Source organism: Ahaetulla prasina, chromosome 1, assembly GCF_028640845.1.
Source record: "Ahaetulla prasina isolate Xishuangbanna chromosome 1, ASM2864084v1, whole genome shotgun sequence".
Taxonomy (NCBI): domain Eukaryota; kingdom Metazoa; phylum Chordata; class Lepidosauria; order Squamata; family Colubridae; genus Ahaetulla; species Ahaetulla prasina.
This window is the reverse complement of record NC_080539.1, coordinates 6,912,570-6,925,532: the sequence shown is the minus strand read 5'-3', so window position 1 is coordinate 6,925,532 and position 12,963 is coordinate 6,912,570. Positions and strand designations below refer to the sequence as shown.

The 12,963-nt window shown below is 42.9% G+C and overlaps 1 protein-coding gene across 7 annotated transcripts in view; it reads right to left on the bottom strand.

Annotated features, from left to right (window-relative positions):
- The window catches only part of BCAS3 (BCAS3 microtubule associated cell migration factor), an 846,545-nt gene extending 835,009 nt beyond the window's left edge, over positions 1 to 11,536 (bottom strand). For 2 of the 7 annotated variants that reach the window (XM_058164101.1, XM_058164100.1), the window contains exons 1-5: positions 11,278 to 11,536; positions 3,094 to 3,162; positions 2,833 to 2,918; positions 1,914 to 1,968; positions 68 to 143 (exon numbers count right to left, since the gene is read on the bottom strand). In XM_058164101.1, the coding sequence (XP_058020084.1) occupies positions 68 to 143; positions 1,914 to 1,968; positions 2,833 to 2,903 (202 nt within the window). In that variant the 5' untranslated portion in view covers positions 2,904 to 2,918; positions 3,094 to 3,162; positions 11,278 to 11,536. Of the gene's footprint in view, positions 1 to 67; positions 144 to 1,913; positions 1,969 to 2,832; positions 2,919 to 3,093; positions 3,163 to 3,982; positions 4,071 to 11,277 lie in introns of all 7 variants that reach the window. The other 5 variants (XM_058164097.1, XM_058164103.1, XM_058164098.1 and 2 more) reach the window with 4 other exon arrangements.
- Between the last annotated feature and the right edge of the window lie 1,427 nt (positions 11,537 to 12,963).

Here is a 12,963-nt window from a genome sequence, read left to right as displayed (position 1 = left end):
AAGACTGAAGAGAAAGCGCAAGGCCATGAATTGGAGTGGGAAGCTGGGTGGGGGGGAAGAGACTTACCATTCAAGTCAGAATTTTCAAATCTGATCCATACAATTTTCTCTTTTTCTTCTGTTGGAGTTGTACTGCTATAAGCCTGCAAGGGGAAAAAAAGATGAGGTTCAAAACAAAAACCCTCAGTTGTGCAGTTAACAGCTATTCTGGGGACATACAGTGCCAATTTGGTGTAGTGGTTAAGGTGCTGGTAGAAAAAGCAGGAGACTGAGAGTTCTAGTCCCGCCTTAGGCATGAAAGACATCTGGGTGACTTTGGGCCAATCACCAGGAGACAGTGAGTTCTAGCCCTGCCTTAGTGGTGAAAGGTGACTGGGTGACTTTGGGCCAATCACCAGCAGACTTATGAGTTTCAGTCCTGCCTTAGGTATGAAAGATGGCTGGGTGACTTTGGGCCAATCACCAGGAGACTGGGAATTCTAGTCCTGCCTTAGCCCTGAAAGCCAGCTGGATGACTTTGGACCGGTCCCTCTCCCGCTCAGCTCAACCCACCTCAAAGGTTTTTCATTGTGGGGAAAATATATTAGGTTTGTTTGCTGCCTTGAGTTGTTTATATAGTAGGCAGGATAAAAATCTAATAAATAAAATTTTGCATCCTGTCTCCAAAAACAGTACATAGTTTCCCTCTCCTGGCTGCCTGTAAGTAATGCTGTCATTTTCAAACTTTCATGCCATATTACATAGCTTCTACGGCAGTTTTCTGGTAGCTGCTAGAGGGCAGTGTATTTTTTTTCCACCTACAATACTAAACAGTACTGACATTCCTCTTCAAGCATGCCACTACTTTTTTCATCTGTGGTTCCATTGTGATTACAAGAACAACAAAGTTGGAAGGGACCGTGGAGGTCTTCTAGTCCAACCCTCTACTTAGGCAGGAAATAGATAGCACTTAATGTTCAAGTCTGTCAAGATCCTTCTGTATCTTGAGCCTATCTTCTGGAGTGTTGGCTATTCAGGCTACCTTGGTTTCATCTGCAAATTTGATGAGTTCCCCATCTATCCCCTCGTCCAAGTCATTGATGAAGATGTTGAAGAATACTGGGCCTAAAACAGAGCCTTGGGGTACCCCACTGCATACTTCCCTCCATATAGATGTAGTTCCATTCAGGACTACAGGTTGAATGCAGTTGGTCAGCCAGTTATCTGGTGGAGATGCTGTATAACCCACATTTTTCTATCTTATCAAGTAGTAAGTTGTGGCCTGCTTTATCAAATGCCTTATCAAAGTCAAAGTAAATTATATCCACAGCATTTCTCTGGTCCAGTAATTTCGTCACTTTGTCAAACAATGCAAAAATATTTGTCTGGCATGATCTGTTTTTGACAAACCCATGTTGGCTTTTGGTTATTACTTTGTTTGCTTCTAGGTGTTCGCTGATTCGTTGCTTCATTATCTTTTCCAGAATCGTCCCTGGTACATCTTTTTACAACCACATAAATCCTCATAATCCGAGTTTAATTTCTTTTAGAGTATACAACTCATTTGCATAACATGTTAAGCCAAAATCCAAAGAATCACATTATGACTTATTGTGACAGATAAAACTATGACCCACTGATTAACATAACTTGACAAGCTCTTTCCTGCATTTTTAATTACACTTTCTTTGGGGGGGACCCCTTTCAGGAGGATAAAGTGGTAAAACAGGGGTACCCAATCCCTGGGCCGTGGATGGGCATGCCAGAAACAGGGCTGCGCAAACAAGCAAAGCCCAATCTGTGGGATGCAAGCAGCACATGAAACCAGGCCTCCTCTGATCCATGGAAAAACCTTTCTCCACAGAACCAGTCCCTTGTGCCCAAAAGGTTGGGGTTTGCTGATTTAAACACTGCAGCAAACCAGTTGCACTTGCCTGCGGTACGACATCTTGCAGAAATGTGACAACACTTTCCATGTAGGACTGCTCCCTGGAACAGATAGATGAATATCCATAAAAAACAGCAATGATTATTATATACATACATAAATGTCCATGGTGGAATTACAGGTTGAGCAACATCACAGAATAGGAGTAAGAAACAGTAACCCAAACAAATGAAGGGTGTAAGATGAGAAAAAAGATAGGCAACATTGGAAGAAGTTAGGTTTAAAACTGCATTTTTTTTTGAACGCTACAGATTTCCCCACCCAAAAGTCGATTATGATACTGTCATTATCAGAATTCACTGGAACATAACATGAACAAACTATGAACAATTTTGCAGAAATAAATGTACCTACAAATTGCTAGAAGAATAAAAACTGGTTTCAAAAGTTAGAGTGGGTTTCGAAGAAAAATGATAGCATTTGAAATGCTCATACAGAATTTAAGACTTGAGATTAATTAAGACACCTCTTAGTTGTTACAGCTGCTTTGAACTCAGATACAAACTCTGATACTTTGTATCAGCCAAAGTAACTCCAAAGTGGATATTGAAATAACCCACCCCCAAAAACTTCATTCCATCAAATCATACAGGTAGTGTGTTTAGCAAACTTCAGCAGCAGACAAATGTAAGTTTCATCTTCCATTTGCAACTCTAGATGAACTATATGGAATTGTATCCATAAAGTGATGCTGGCACAGTGGTTAGAATGCAGTATTGCAGGCTGACTCTGCCCACTGCCAGGAGTTTGATCCTGACCAGCTCAAGGTTGACTCAGCCTCCCATCCTTCCGAGGTGGGTAAAATGAGGACCCAGATTGTTGGGGGCAATAGACTGACTCGGTAAACCGCTTATAGAGGGCTGTAAAGCACTGTGAAGCGGTATATAAGTCTATTAAGTACTTACGTAACAGCCTGCGGTCGGACTATCACACCTCCGGTACATCGGCTTGGACGGCGGGGAGATTCAGCAGCCATTACTGTTCTAAATTCCTGGAAGCAAAAAACAAAGTGTTTTTGAATTACGTCTCACACTCTCTTCCTCACTAACTTCTTCAGTGTTCGTCAACAGCACTATTTAAAAAAGAAACAGATATCACAAGATATGCAAACAGCAAGTCTGCAGGTCAGAAAAGGCAAGTTATGATGGATCAATGAAATATATTACCTCGCACAGCTCAAAACCTTGAATTGGAATCTCTAAAGCCCTGCCTGAAAAAATGCCCAGATCACCTTCCTATGTAAAGATAGAAATAATAGAAAAAATAAGTCAGTCTTAATTCAGTGGTTACTTCATCCAATCACATTAAGCTAAAATCAAACAAGTGGCAGGAAAGCTCATAAAATATAGTTTGGTGCGATATCCAGACTTATCACTAAAATCAGTGGGGCTTAAGTTAACTACTGCGTAGAGTAGCCCCACGGTGAGATAGGTGCAAATAAAGGTAACAAATAATAACAGAATTACAAGAGTTGGAAGGGACCTTGTAGGTTAGGGGTGTCAAACTCGCAGCCTGCAAGCCAAATGCATCACGTCCTGGCCACGCCCACCCTGTTTTAGCGAAGGGGGGAAAAGTCGCCATATGTCATGTAACGACACAAGTTTGACACCCCTGTTGTAGGTCATCAAAACCAACCCCCTGATCAAGCAGGAAACCATACACTAGGGGTGTCAAGCTCGCGGCCCGTGGGCTGGATATGTCACATGCTGGCCACGCCCACACCCATTTTAGCAAAGGGGAAAAAGTCACGAGACATACGTCATGTGATGTGATGACACGAGTTTGACACCCCTGTCCTATACCATCTCTGACAGATGGCTGTCCTTGAAAGCTTCCAGTAATGAAGCGCCCACAACTTCTGAAGGCAACTTCTGTTCCATTGGTTGATTGTTTTCGATGTCAGAAAATTCCTCCTCATTTCCAGATTGAATCTCTCCTTGATCAGTTTCCATCCATTATTCCTTGTCTGGCTTTCAGGTGCTTTGTAAAATAGGTTGACCCCCTCCTCTCTGTGGCAGCCCCTCAAATATCAGAACAATTATTTCAAAGATGTACCTAAAGCATAACTAAATATGGAAATCAACCAACTGCCAATCTCACAGGAAAATGTCCATCTGAAACCAAAGACTTTCTTTCTTCTATCCTGGGGTACAAAAGACAATAAAAGCCTTTGCTGTGGAAAAAAAAACCTCTCACCAAAATAAAGGCACGCTTCCTTCCTCTTAGAGACTAAAAATGGGCTAAAAACATACCTGAACCCAAGTTTTTTTAAACTGTTGGGGGATTTGTATACAACACATACAAATGAATTGCCAACAAAATAGCAAAAACAATTAAAAATAAATCAAGGCAATTAAAACAATTATCCATAAAATACGTGACAGTGCAATCAACATCTCACAAACAAATAGAACTATTTCACACATTCCATAACTCCTTGGGATCCCTAAGGTCAGAGGCAAAGCCATATCCTGAAGGTCTTTTGAAAGGGCAATAAGGGTCAGGGCTGGGCCTCTAAGGCTGCCAGGTATGGGGTTTCGGTCTTCCTCAGGGGAATGATATACAGATAGTTCTCGACCTACGACCATTCGTTTAGTGACCGTTCAAAGTTACAACAGCAACTGGAAAAGGGCAACTTGTGATCGTTTTTCACACTTATGTCCATTGCAGCATCCCCTGGTGTCACGTAATTAAAATCTGGACGCTCGGCAACTGGCATGTATTTATGACAGTTGCAGTCTCCCCGGGGGTCATGTGATCCCCTCTTGCGACCTCCTGACAACCCAAGTCAATGGGGAAGCCAGATTCACCCAACAATCGTGTTACCAACTTAGTCGCTGCAGTGATTCCCTTAACAACTCTGGCAAGAAAAGTCGTAAGATGGGGCAAAGCTCCCTTGACAAGGGACTTGATTAGCAATGGAAACGTTGGGTTTCACTATGGTCGTAAGTCGAGGATGACTTATGCCAGAGAGCGGGTGCCATGGCAGAAAAAGCTTTCCTCCTGGGCCCTTATCCAATGAAACTCCTTAGTAGACAGGAGCTCTTCTGCAGTGATGGGATGGGTAGATATAACCAGGGAGAGGCAGTTCCTCAAATAACACACACACACCCCGTGCTATGTAGGGCTCCATAGGTTATAACCAGCGTCTTCAATTGAATCCGGACAACCAATGCAACTCACAGGGTAGAGGTGTAACATACACTGGTCAAGGAACACATATAACACCAATGCATTTTGTATCAGTGGCAACTTCTAGGTTTTCTTCAAGAGCAGCCCCTTGTACTGCACCTTACAGTAATCCATTTGGGGGGGGGTGAGTGACTAAGGTGTGTGTGACTGAGAGTAGAGCCTCCTAGTCCAGGAACAGGTGCAACTGGTGCACAAACCGAAACTGCACAGCTGGAGAACCAGCACAAGACTGATGCCCACCTCCAAACGCTGGAGGAGTCAATCCGGAAGGATACCATGATCAGTACAAGCAAGGGTGGATGAACGACCCAAATCCCATTCCTGCCAAAGGTGATCCAAACCTACAACCAGTCACTGTGTTGTTGTTTTTTTAAATATGGTTTACAGCTTAGATTTGCTACTTAGAAACCCTGTATTCCTTTTTATGAATGTAAAAAGGTTGCCCAAGAGAGAAGGACAGTGTAATAAGTAGCAAATACCGTATATCAATGAGCCCCAGAATGGTTTGTAAGGTTTATTCTGCATTGACTGATTCTTAGCTTGCCCTTCTTGAAGTATATAAGCAACGTAGTTGTTCCTAAGATCAAAAGTTATTTTTTTATTATTATTTTCAGTCTTCTAAGAATTGTCATTTAAACAAGCCCACAAATGAGTTCAAAATAATCCTTCAGGCACATAGACATGCCTGACCAGCAGGGGGCCACAGTATGTTTTGATAACCCAAAAAACCTGAAGCTGGCAGAACTGTCAATCATAACCTCAAATGTATACAGATATTCCTAGACATACAACTTCAATTGGGCACATTTCTGTTGCTAAGTGAAACGGTTGTCAAGTGAGTTTTGCCCCATTTTATGTGCTTTTCTGCCAGTTGTTAAGTGAATCACTGCAATTGTTAAATTAGTAACAGTTGTTCAGTGAATCTGGCTTCCCCATTGACTTGGCTTGTCAGAAGGTTGCAAGCGGGGATCACATGACCCTCAGGACACTGCAACCGCCATAAATATGAATCAGCTGCCAAGTGTCTTAATTTTGATTGTGTACCATGGTCTTAAGTGTGAAAATGCTCATAACTTTTTTCAGTGCTGTTGTAACTTTGAACGGTCACTAAACAAACCACTATAAATCAAGCACCACACATGGTTGTCTCCCCCTTTCTACTTCAGCTCCTGCTGTTTATCTCAAACTCCAAGCAGCCAGGTATTAAAGGAAAAATCAGCTAAGAATTTGTTCCATATGGAGTGAAAAAGGCTTTTTTTTGAAGATCCTGCATTTCCAGACACTTCTACCGTCTCTATTCTCCCTATCCCAAGATCACCTCTATTTATTTATTTATTTATTTTATTAGATTTTTATACCGCCCTTCTCCCGAAGGACTCAGGGCGGTGTACAGCCAAATAGTAAAAACCCCACAATATACACATTAAAACAAAACTTAAAACCGAGCATATAACTTAAATGGCCAAAATTTAAAACAATTTAAAACCCTAAGATATGTAAAAACCCCAATTAAAAATTTAATAAAACTTTTTAAGCCAGTCCCGCTTGAATAAATAAATGCGTTTTCAGCTCACGGTGAAAAGTCCAAAGATCAGGCAATTGGCGTAAACCAGGGGGAAGTTCGTTCCAGAGAGCAGGAGCTCCAACAAAGAAGGCCCTACTCCTGGGGGCCGCCAGCCGACATTGTTTGGCAGACGGCACCCTGAGAAGACCCTCTCTGTGTGAGCGTACGGGTCGGTGGGAGGCATAGGGTAACAGCAGGCGGTCCCGTAAATACCCGGGCCCTAAGCCATGGAGCGCTTTAAAGATGGTAACCAAAATCTTAAAGCGCACCCGAAAGACCACAGGAAGCCAGTGCAGACTGCGCAGGTAGTATGCGCCTCTAGTAGTATGTCTCTCTGACTCCCCACCCTATCAAATGCTCTTGTAGATAGATATTCCTTAAACTCTTACATTCTTGCTTTTTCACTATCATTTGCTTTTAAATTAATAAGTAAGCCCCATTGACAGTATTAGGGCTTTCCACACCGTACAATTAACACACATTATAAAATGTGAGACAGAAGATCTTTCAATCCCATTCTTTCCTAATACTATAACACAGGGGTCCCACCGGGGACCAGCACCGGGCCGCAGAATGGCAGAAACTGGGCCACGCAAAGCCCCATCCGCGGGATGCAGGCAGCATGCACAACAATGCCCCATCTGGTCCACTGAAAAACCTCTCTCCACGGAACCAGTCCCTGGTGCCCAAAAGGTTGGGGGCCGCTACTATAACTGGTTAACTGCCAAAATCATCTTTTGGATTGATCAACCAAATAAAGGCAAAAGGTATCAGCTTCTTATTCTGCTGGCCTGTTATAAATAAAAAATGCAGTCATTCAAATAATAGTTAAAAGCAGTTAAGAGTGCAGCGTGCCAAACCACAGCATTGGTTATCAATGGGCAACATCCACTGATGGCTGTGTTCACACAGCACAGACCCACAAATTAATCATGTGGTTAGTGTATAGTTAACATGCAAATCCAGAAAATTGAGTCAGTTACCCATGGCCAAGTATGTCGACACAGGAACTGTTTGCTCAGTCGTAGCTTATGAAATAAATTAGCCAGATTCACACACGTCAATCAGGCTGCTTGACAGCATACACCGTTCAAATACATTTGGTGTCTTGTGGGTATTGCACTAATGGGGGAAACTATGGCATTGAGGATGAATAGTCATTGTGTTATTCATTAATCTGATTAAAGTAAATCAAAATAGTGGCCTTTTAGAGTTTGCAGTAGCTTGCTATGAGGTTTCAGTGAGATATTGAACCTCAAACGAGCCAACCGGCTTTTACCTAATGTGTCACGGCTCAGTTTACAGTTCAAGGTATTTTGCAAACTTCAAAATTGGTTTAATTGACTGTACCCTCATTAAATTATCCATGGTTAGGAACGCTGTGCAAATATATTATATATTCCATGTCATATTTCTGGTTAATTTGACTATGCTAATTTGAATATTCAGTAATGTTATTTTATTTGTGATATTATCAAGTGATGTACAGAAGTTATTACACTCATGCTAAACATAAAAAACATGTCCAAGTATTCGCCTCTCACTCCTTATTCAAACACATATATTACATCTAATAGCCCTTTAAATTAATTCCTGTCTCTATCCTACACAAAAACATACATTAACCCAAAGAGTAATATCATTGGAAAAGAATATTTGTAGCGCAGAGTTGAACTGTGGGGTCTTTATTGCTTTCTGAGCTGGGTTTTTTTCTTGCAGACATCTTATTACCCAACTTAGTAACATCAGCAGTGCTAACAGTGAGTGGAATTTGCTCTCATTATGTTATAGCACTGATGATGTTACCTTGTAATGATGATACCAAGTAAGGGAAACATTACCGAAACAAAACCACCAAGCTTAGAGATCACCAAGAATCCCACAACCATAGAATTATTTGTTTGATTCTAATATACAGTACATTTATACAACATGCTACAGCATGATTGATCAATCACCTATAGTTGGCTGATTTTACATTATCATGCTAAACTGTAAATAAACTAACCATATCACATCTTAGTCCCTTGTTATCAAATATAGTTTATGTGTATTTTCTAATCAGACTAATTAATCCTGTAACAACTCTAGGTAAATTCAATATACAGGTAGTCCCTGACTTACAGCCATTCGTTTAGTGACTGTTTTAATGTCTGTACCTGAAAAAAGTGACTCATCAAAGTTTTTCACACTTACAACATCCCCATGGTCACGTGATCAAAATTCAGATGCTTGGTAACTGGCTGATATTTATGACAGTTGCAGTCCTTCTGACATCATGTGATATTTTTTGCAACCTTCTGGGGAAGCCAGATTGACTTAACAAACCGTATGTTGTGACCCAGGTTCCTGGACCCAGACTCCTGGACTCGGATGATTCAGAAAGTGAGGGAGAAGACCTGGCCAGCCCTGCTTCTCTTGAGCCCTTTCCCTCCCTGGCACCCACTCAAAGGGAGGAGGAGGGGCCGGCAAAGCCTGATTCCCTGGAGCCTCCTTCTGATTTGGCAACGCCCCAAGAACAGTTTTGGACTGATGCAGGCGTGCGCAGCAGCGGAAGAGTTGGGACAAAGCCAAGTCATAATTGTCATGCAGTGACATCTGCAGAGACTATAAATGGGAGGCGGGACTTCCTGGTTTTTTGTCTTGGACAAAGTAATGAATTTGCGCGGGCAATCTGTATCAACGGAGGGAAGAATATATTCGTGAGTAATTCTGGCCTTATCTGTAATTTCCTTGTTATCTCCAGAAACTTGGCAGGCCCGTGGGTAGACGTAGCCAGGACATTTATATATATGTAAATAAATCAGAAAAGGAGGCCTCTGACTGACTCTTTGCTGGGAGTATTGGGGGAAGGGAAACAGAACACCATATGACTAACTTAACAATGGCCATGATCCACTTAACAACCGTGGAAAGAAAGCTTGAACTGTCTTGCTTAGCAACAGAAAATTTAAGCTCAGTTGTAGTGATAAGGCTACCTTGTACACACACACACAAAAACCCACAAAAATGCTGGGGCAAGAAGAAAAACAAGGAAGAATTTCTTCCTAAAAGGGAAAGAAAGAAGGCTGCTACCACCCCATTGTCTGGCCGTCCATTGTTGCCCTGTGATAATTTTAATAAATTATTTTATCTATATATATATATGTATGTATTTATGTATGCATGCAGGTTTTGGTATGTTCGGGTCTTTTCCCGTGTAAGATTGGAAGTATTTAGGCAACGTTTTGATGAGATCTCACTCATCATCTTCAGGCTTTGGCTATGTTCTTATGTGAGCAATAAGAACAAAGCCAAAGCCTGAAGATGATGAGTGAGATGAGTGAGATCTCATCGAAACGTTGTCTAAATACTTCCAATCTTACACGGGAAAAGACCCGAACATACCAAAACCTGCATACATATACCCATGAAAACCTACGAAAACACACACACACACACACATATATATATATGTTTTCTGAGGTTTTCGCGGGTGTTTGTATGTAGATCTTTGGTTATTCGGGTTTTCTCCCGCGTAAAATTGGAAGTGTCTTGGCGACGTTTCGACAAAGTCTCATTCGTCATCTTCAGGCTTCAGCTTCGTGCTTCTGGGAGCAATGTGTGACTGCAGCTGTTTCTTCCTTTTTAACTGCTAGTGGGGGTTTGAACTGATTGGGTGGGAGCTTGGCTGTGCTCTGATTGGATGGGGGTTTTTTGGTGCTCTGATTGGATGGGGGTGTGTCCTCTTTGGATGGGGGCTTGGTTGTGCTCAGATTAGTCTGAGCTGCAGGGGGATTTGAGCTGGTGAGCTGCACAGCTGTTGTCCGTGTGTGTGTATATACACACACACACACACACATATACATACATACACAGACACAGACATACATACATATACATATACATAGACGTATACATACACACACACACACACACACATAAACAGAATAACAGAGTTGGAAGGGACCTTGGAGGTCTTCTAGTCCAGCCCCCTGCTCAAGCATGAGATTATCAATTATTGTCAACTATTAATTTACATTTACTTATTTAAATAAATCAATAATTTAAGTTTATTTAAATTAGATTTCCCGAATAACAGCCTCATTATATAGAATTTCCTCGGGGAAGGGGGCGTTTCTTCCTTTTATTTGCAAAAAGTTGCCTCAGCAGCTCAGCAACCCAGCCTGGCTGCTGTGGAAACGACAGGAATGGAATGACCCTGAAGGCACCAAAGGAAGGCCCGCGTGCCCCATTAATCTGGCAGCCCCACAGGCTCAGCATGATGGGCTTCGGGGTCAGTCGCTGCCTCCCTTGAGGCTGGCCTACCTCGCAGGGCTGCGGTGAGGAGGGGGGGAAAGGGGGCGTGGAAGGAGAAATACATATCGGGGGCCTCGATATCCTCCTACAAGGGGGCCGCCTCAGACACCCCCATTTCCCACGTGCCCCCCCCACCGCCCCCCCCACAAACATCAAATTGGCTCCCTCACACACACGCGCGCGACCCTCCCCCCACTTTTCCTGTCAGCCTGGCTTCCCCTCCCCCACTCTTTAACAAGCCCCGCCCACCGTTCGCGCTTGCCGTAATTGTGTCCCCCCCCTCCCTCCGTCTTACCTGCTGCCGTTGAACAGCCTCGCTTTCTCCCCCGCCCTGGCAATATTTAGGACCCTCTTCACCGGCCGCCGCTCTGACAGCCAATGGTCGGCTAGGGGAGGCGGGCTCTGTACGGCCGTCGGATCCAATCCGCAAGGCAGCCAGGGCGGTTGGCAACAACTGCCGGGGGTGGTTGTCCCTGTCTCGCTTCTTCTAACTGACGTTTCTCCCTTCTTGCCCAATCGCCGCAACTAAGCTAGGTTGAGAAAGCTGAACGTTTGAGATGCTTTCGACGCTCCCACCTGGGGAAGGAGGGGGGGCGGAGTTGTTTACATCCGGGGCTCAAAGGAGGAGGAGGACGTGTAATGTAGCCGGTGGGGAGAGAGCCAATGGGATTACGGATTGTCGGATCTACGTAAGCCACACCCACCGGTGACGAAAGGGAAGGTTGTTTACAGCTTTCCACAAACTGAGGACGCGGCGCGTGACGTCATGCGGCGGCTGACGCAAGGACGTAAGCGGTAAAGCGCTTTCTGGACATGTAGAGATAGAAAAGTGTAGAGGGGACAAATCGATGTCTGGCAATGTAGCCTTTTTTGTAAAATCAGGATGTAGATTTGTGAAAAGGTCTTAATTTGCATAAAATTAAGGGCTTGTTAATTGACAAAATACTCATTAAGATGCTGAATTAAAGAACCAGTTAGGTCTAAAACAGGGGTGGGCAATTAAGGCCCCTGTACAACCTGTGGACTTCAACTCCCAGAATTCCTGCCCCAGCATTAGAGACAGTAAAAGAAAAGGAAAAATATATTGAATTATGCAATATTTTACCCCTGTATAGATAGTCCTTAACTCATGACCACCACCACTGAGTCCAACATGTCTGTTAAGCAAGACAGTTGTTAAGTGAGTTTCGCTCCATTTTACGACCTTTTTTGGCCGCAGTTGTTAAGTGAATGACTTATATTTGTTACATTATAATTCTTTGTCAAATCAGTAAATCTTTGTCAAAAGAAGGAAACAATAGGCTGTTACAGGGGTCTGCAAACTTGGCTCTTTTGATAGATAGATAGAATTTTTTATTGGCCAAGTGTGATTGGACACACAAGGAATTTATCTTGGTGCATATGCTCTCAGTGTCCATAAAAGAAAAGATACCTTCATCAAGGTACAACATTTACAACACAATTGATGGTCAATATATCAATATAAATCATAAGGATTGCCAGCAACAAGTTATAGTCATACAGTCATAAGTGGAAAGAGATTGGTGATGGGAACTATGAGACAATTAATAGTAGTGCAGATTCAGTAAATAGTCTGACAGTGTTGAGGGAATTATTTGTTTAGCAGAGTGATGGCCTTCGGGAAAAAACTGTCCTTGTGTCTAGTTGTTCTGGTGTGCAGTGCTCTATAGCGTCGTTTTGAGGGTAGGAGTTGAAACAGTTTATGTCCAGGATGTGAGGGATCTGCAAATATTTTCACAGCCCTCTTCTTGATTCGTGCAGTATACAGGTCCTCAATGGAAGGCAGGTTGGTAGCAATTATTTTTTCTGCAGTTCTAATTATCCTCTGAAGTCTGTGTTTTTCTTGTTGGGTTGCAGAACCGAACCAGACAGTTATAGAGGTGCAAATGACAGACTCAATAATTCCTCTGTAGAATTGGATCAGCAGCTCCTTGGGCAGTTTGAGCTTCCTGAATTGGCG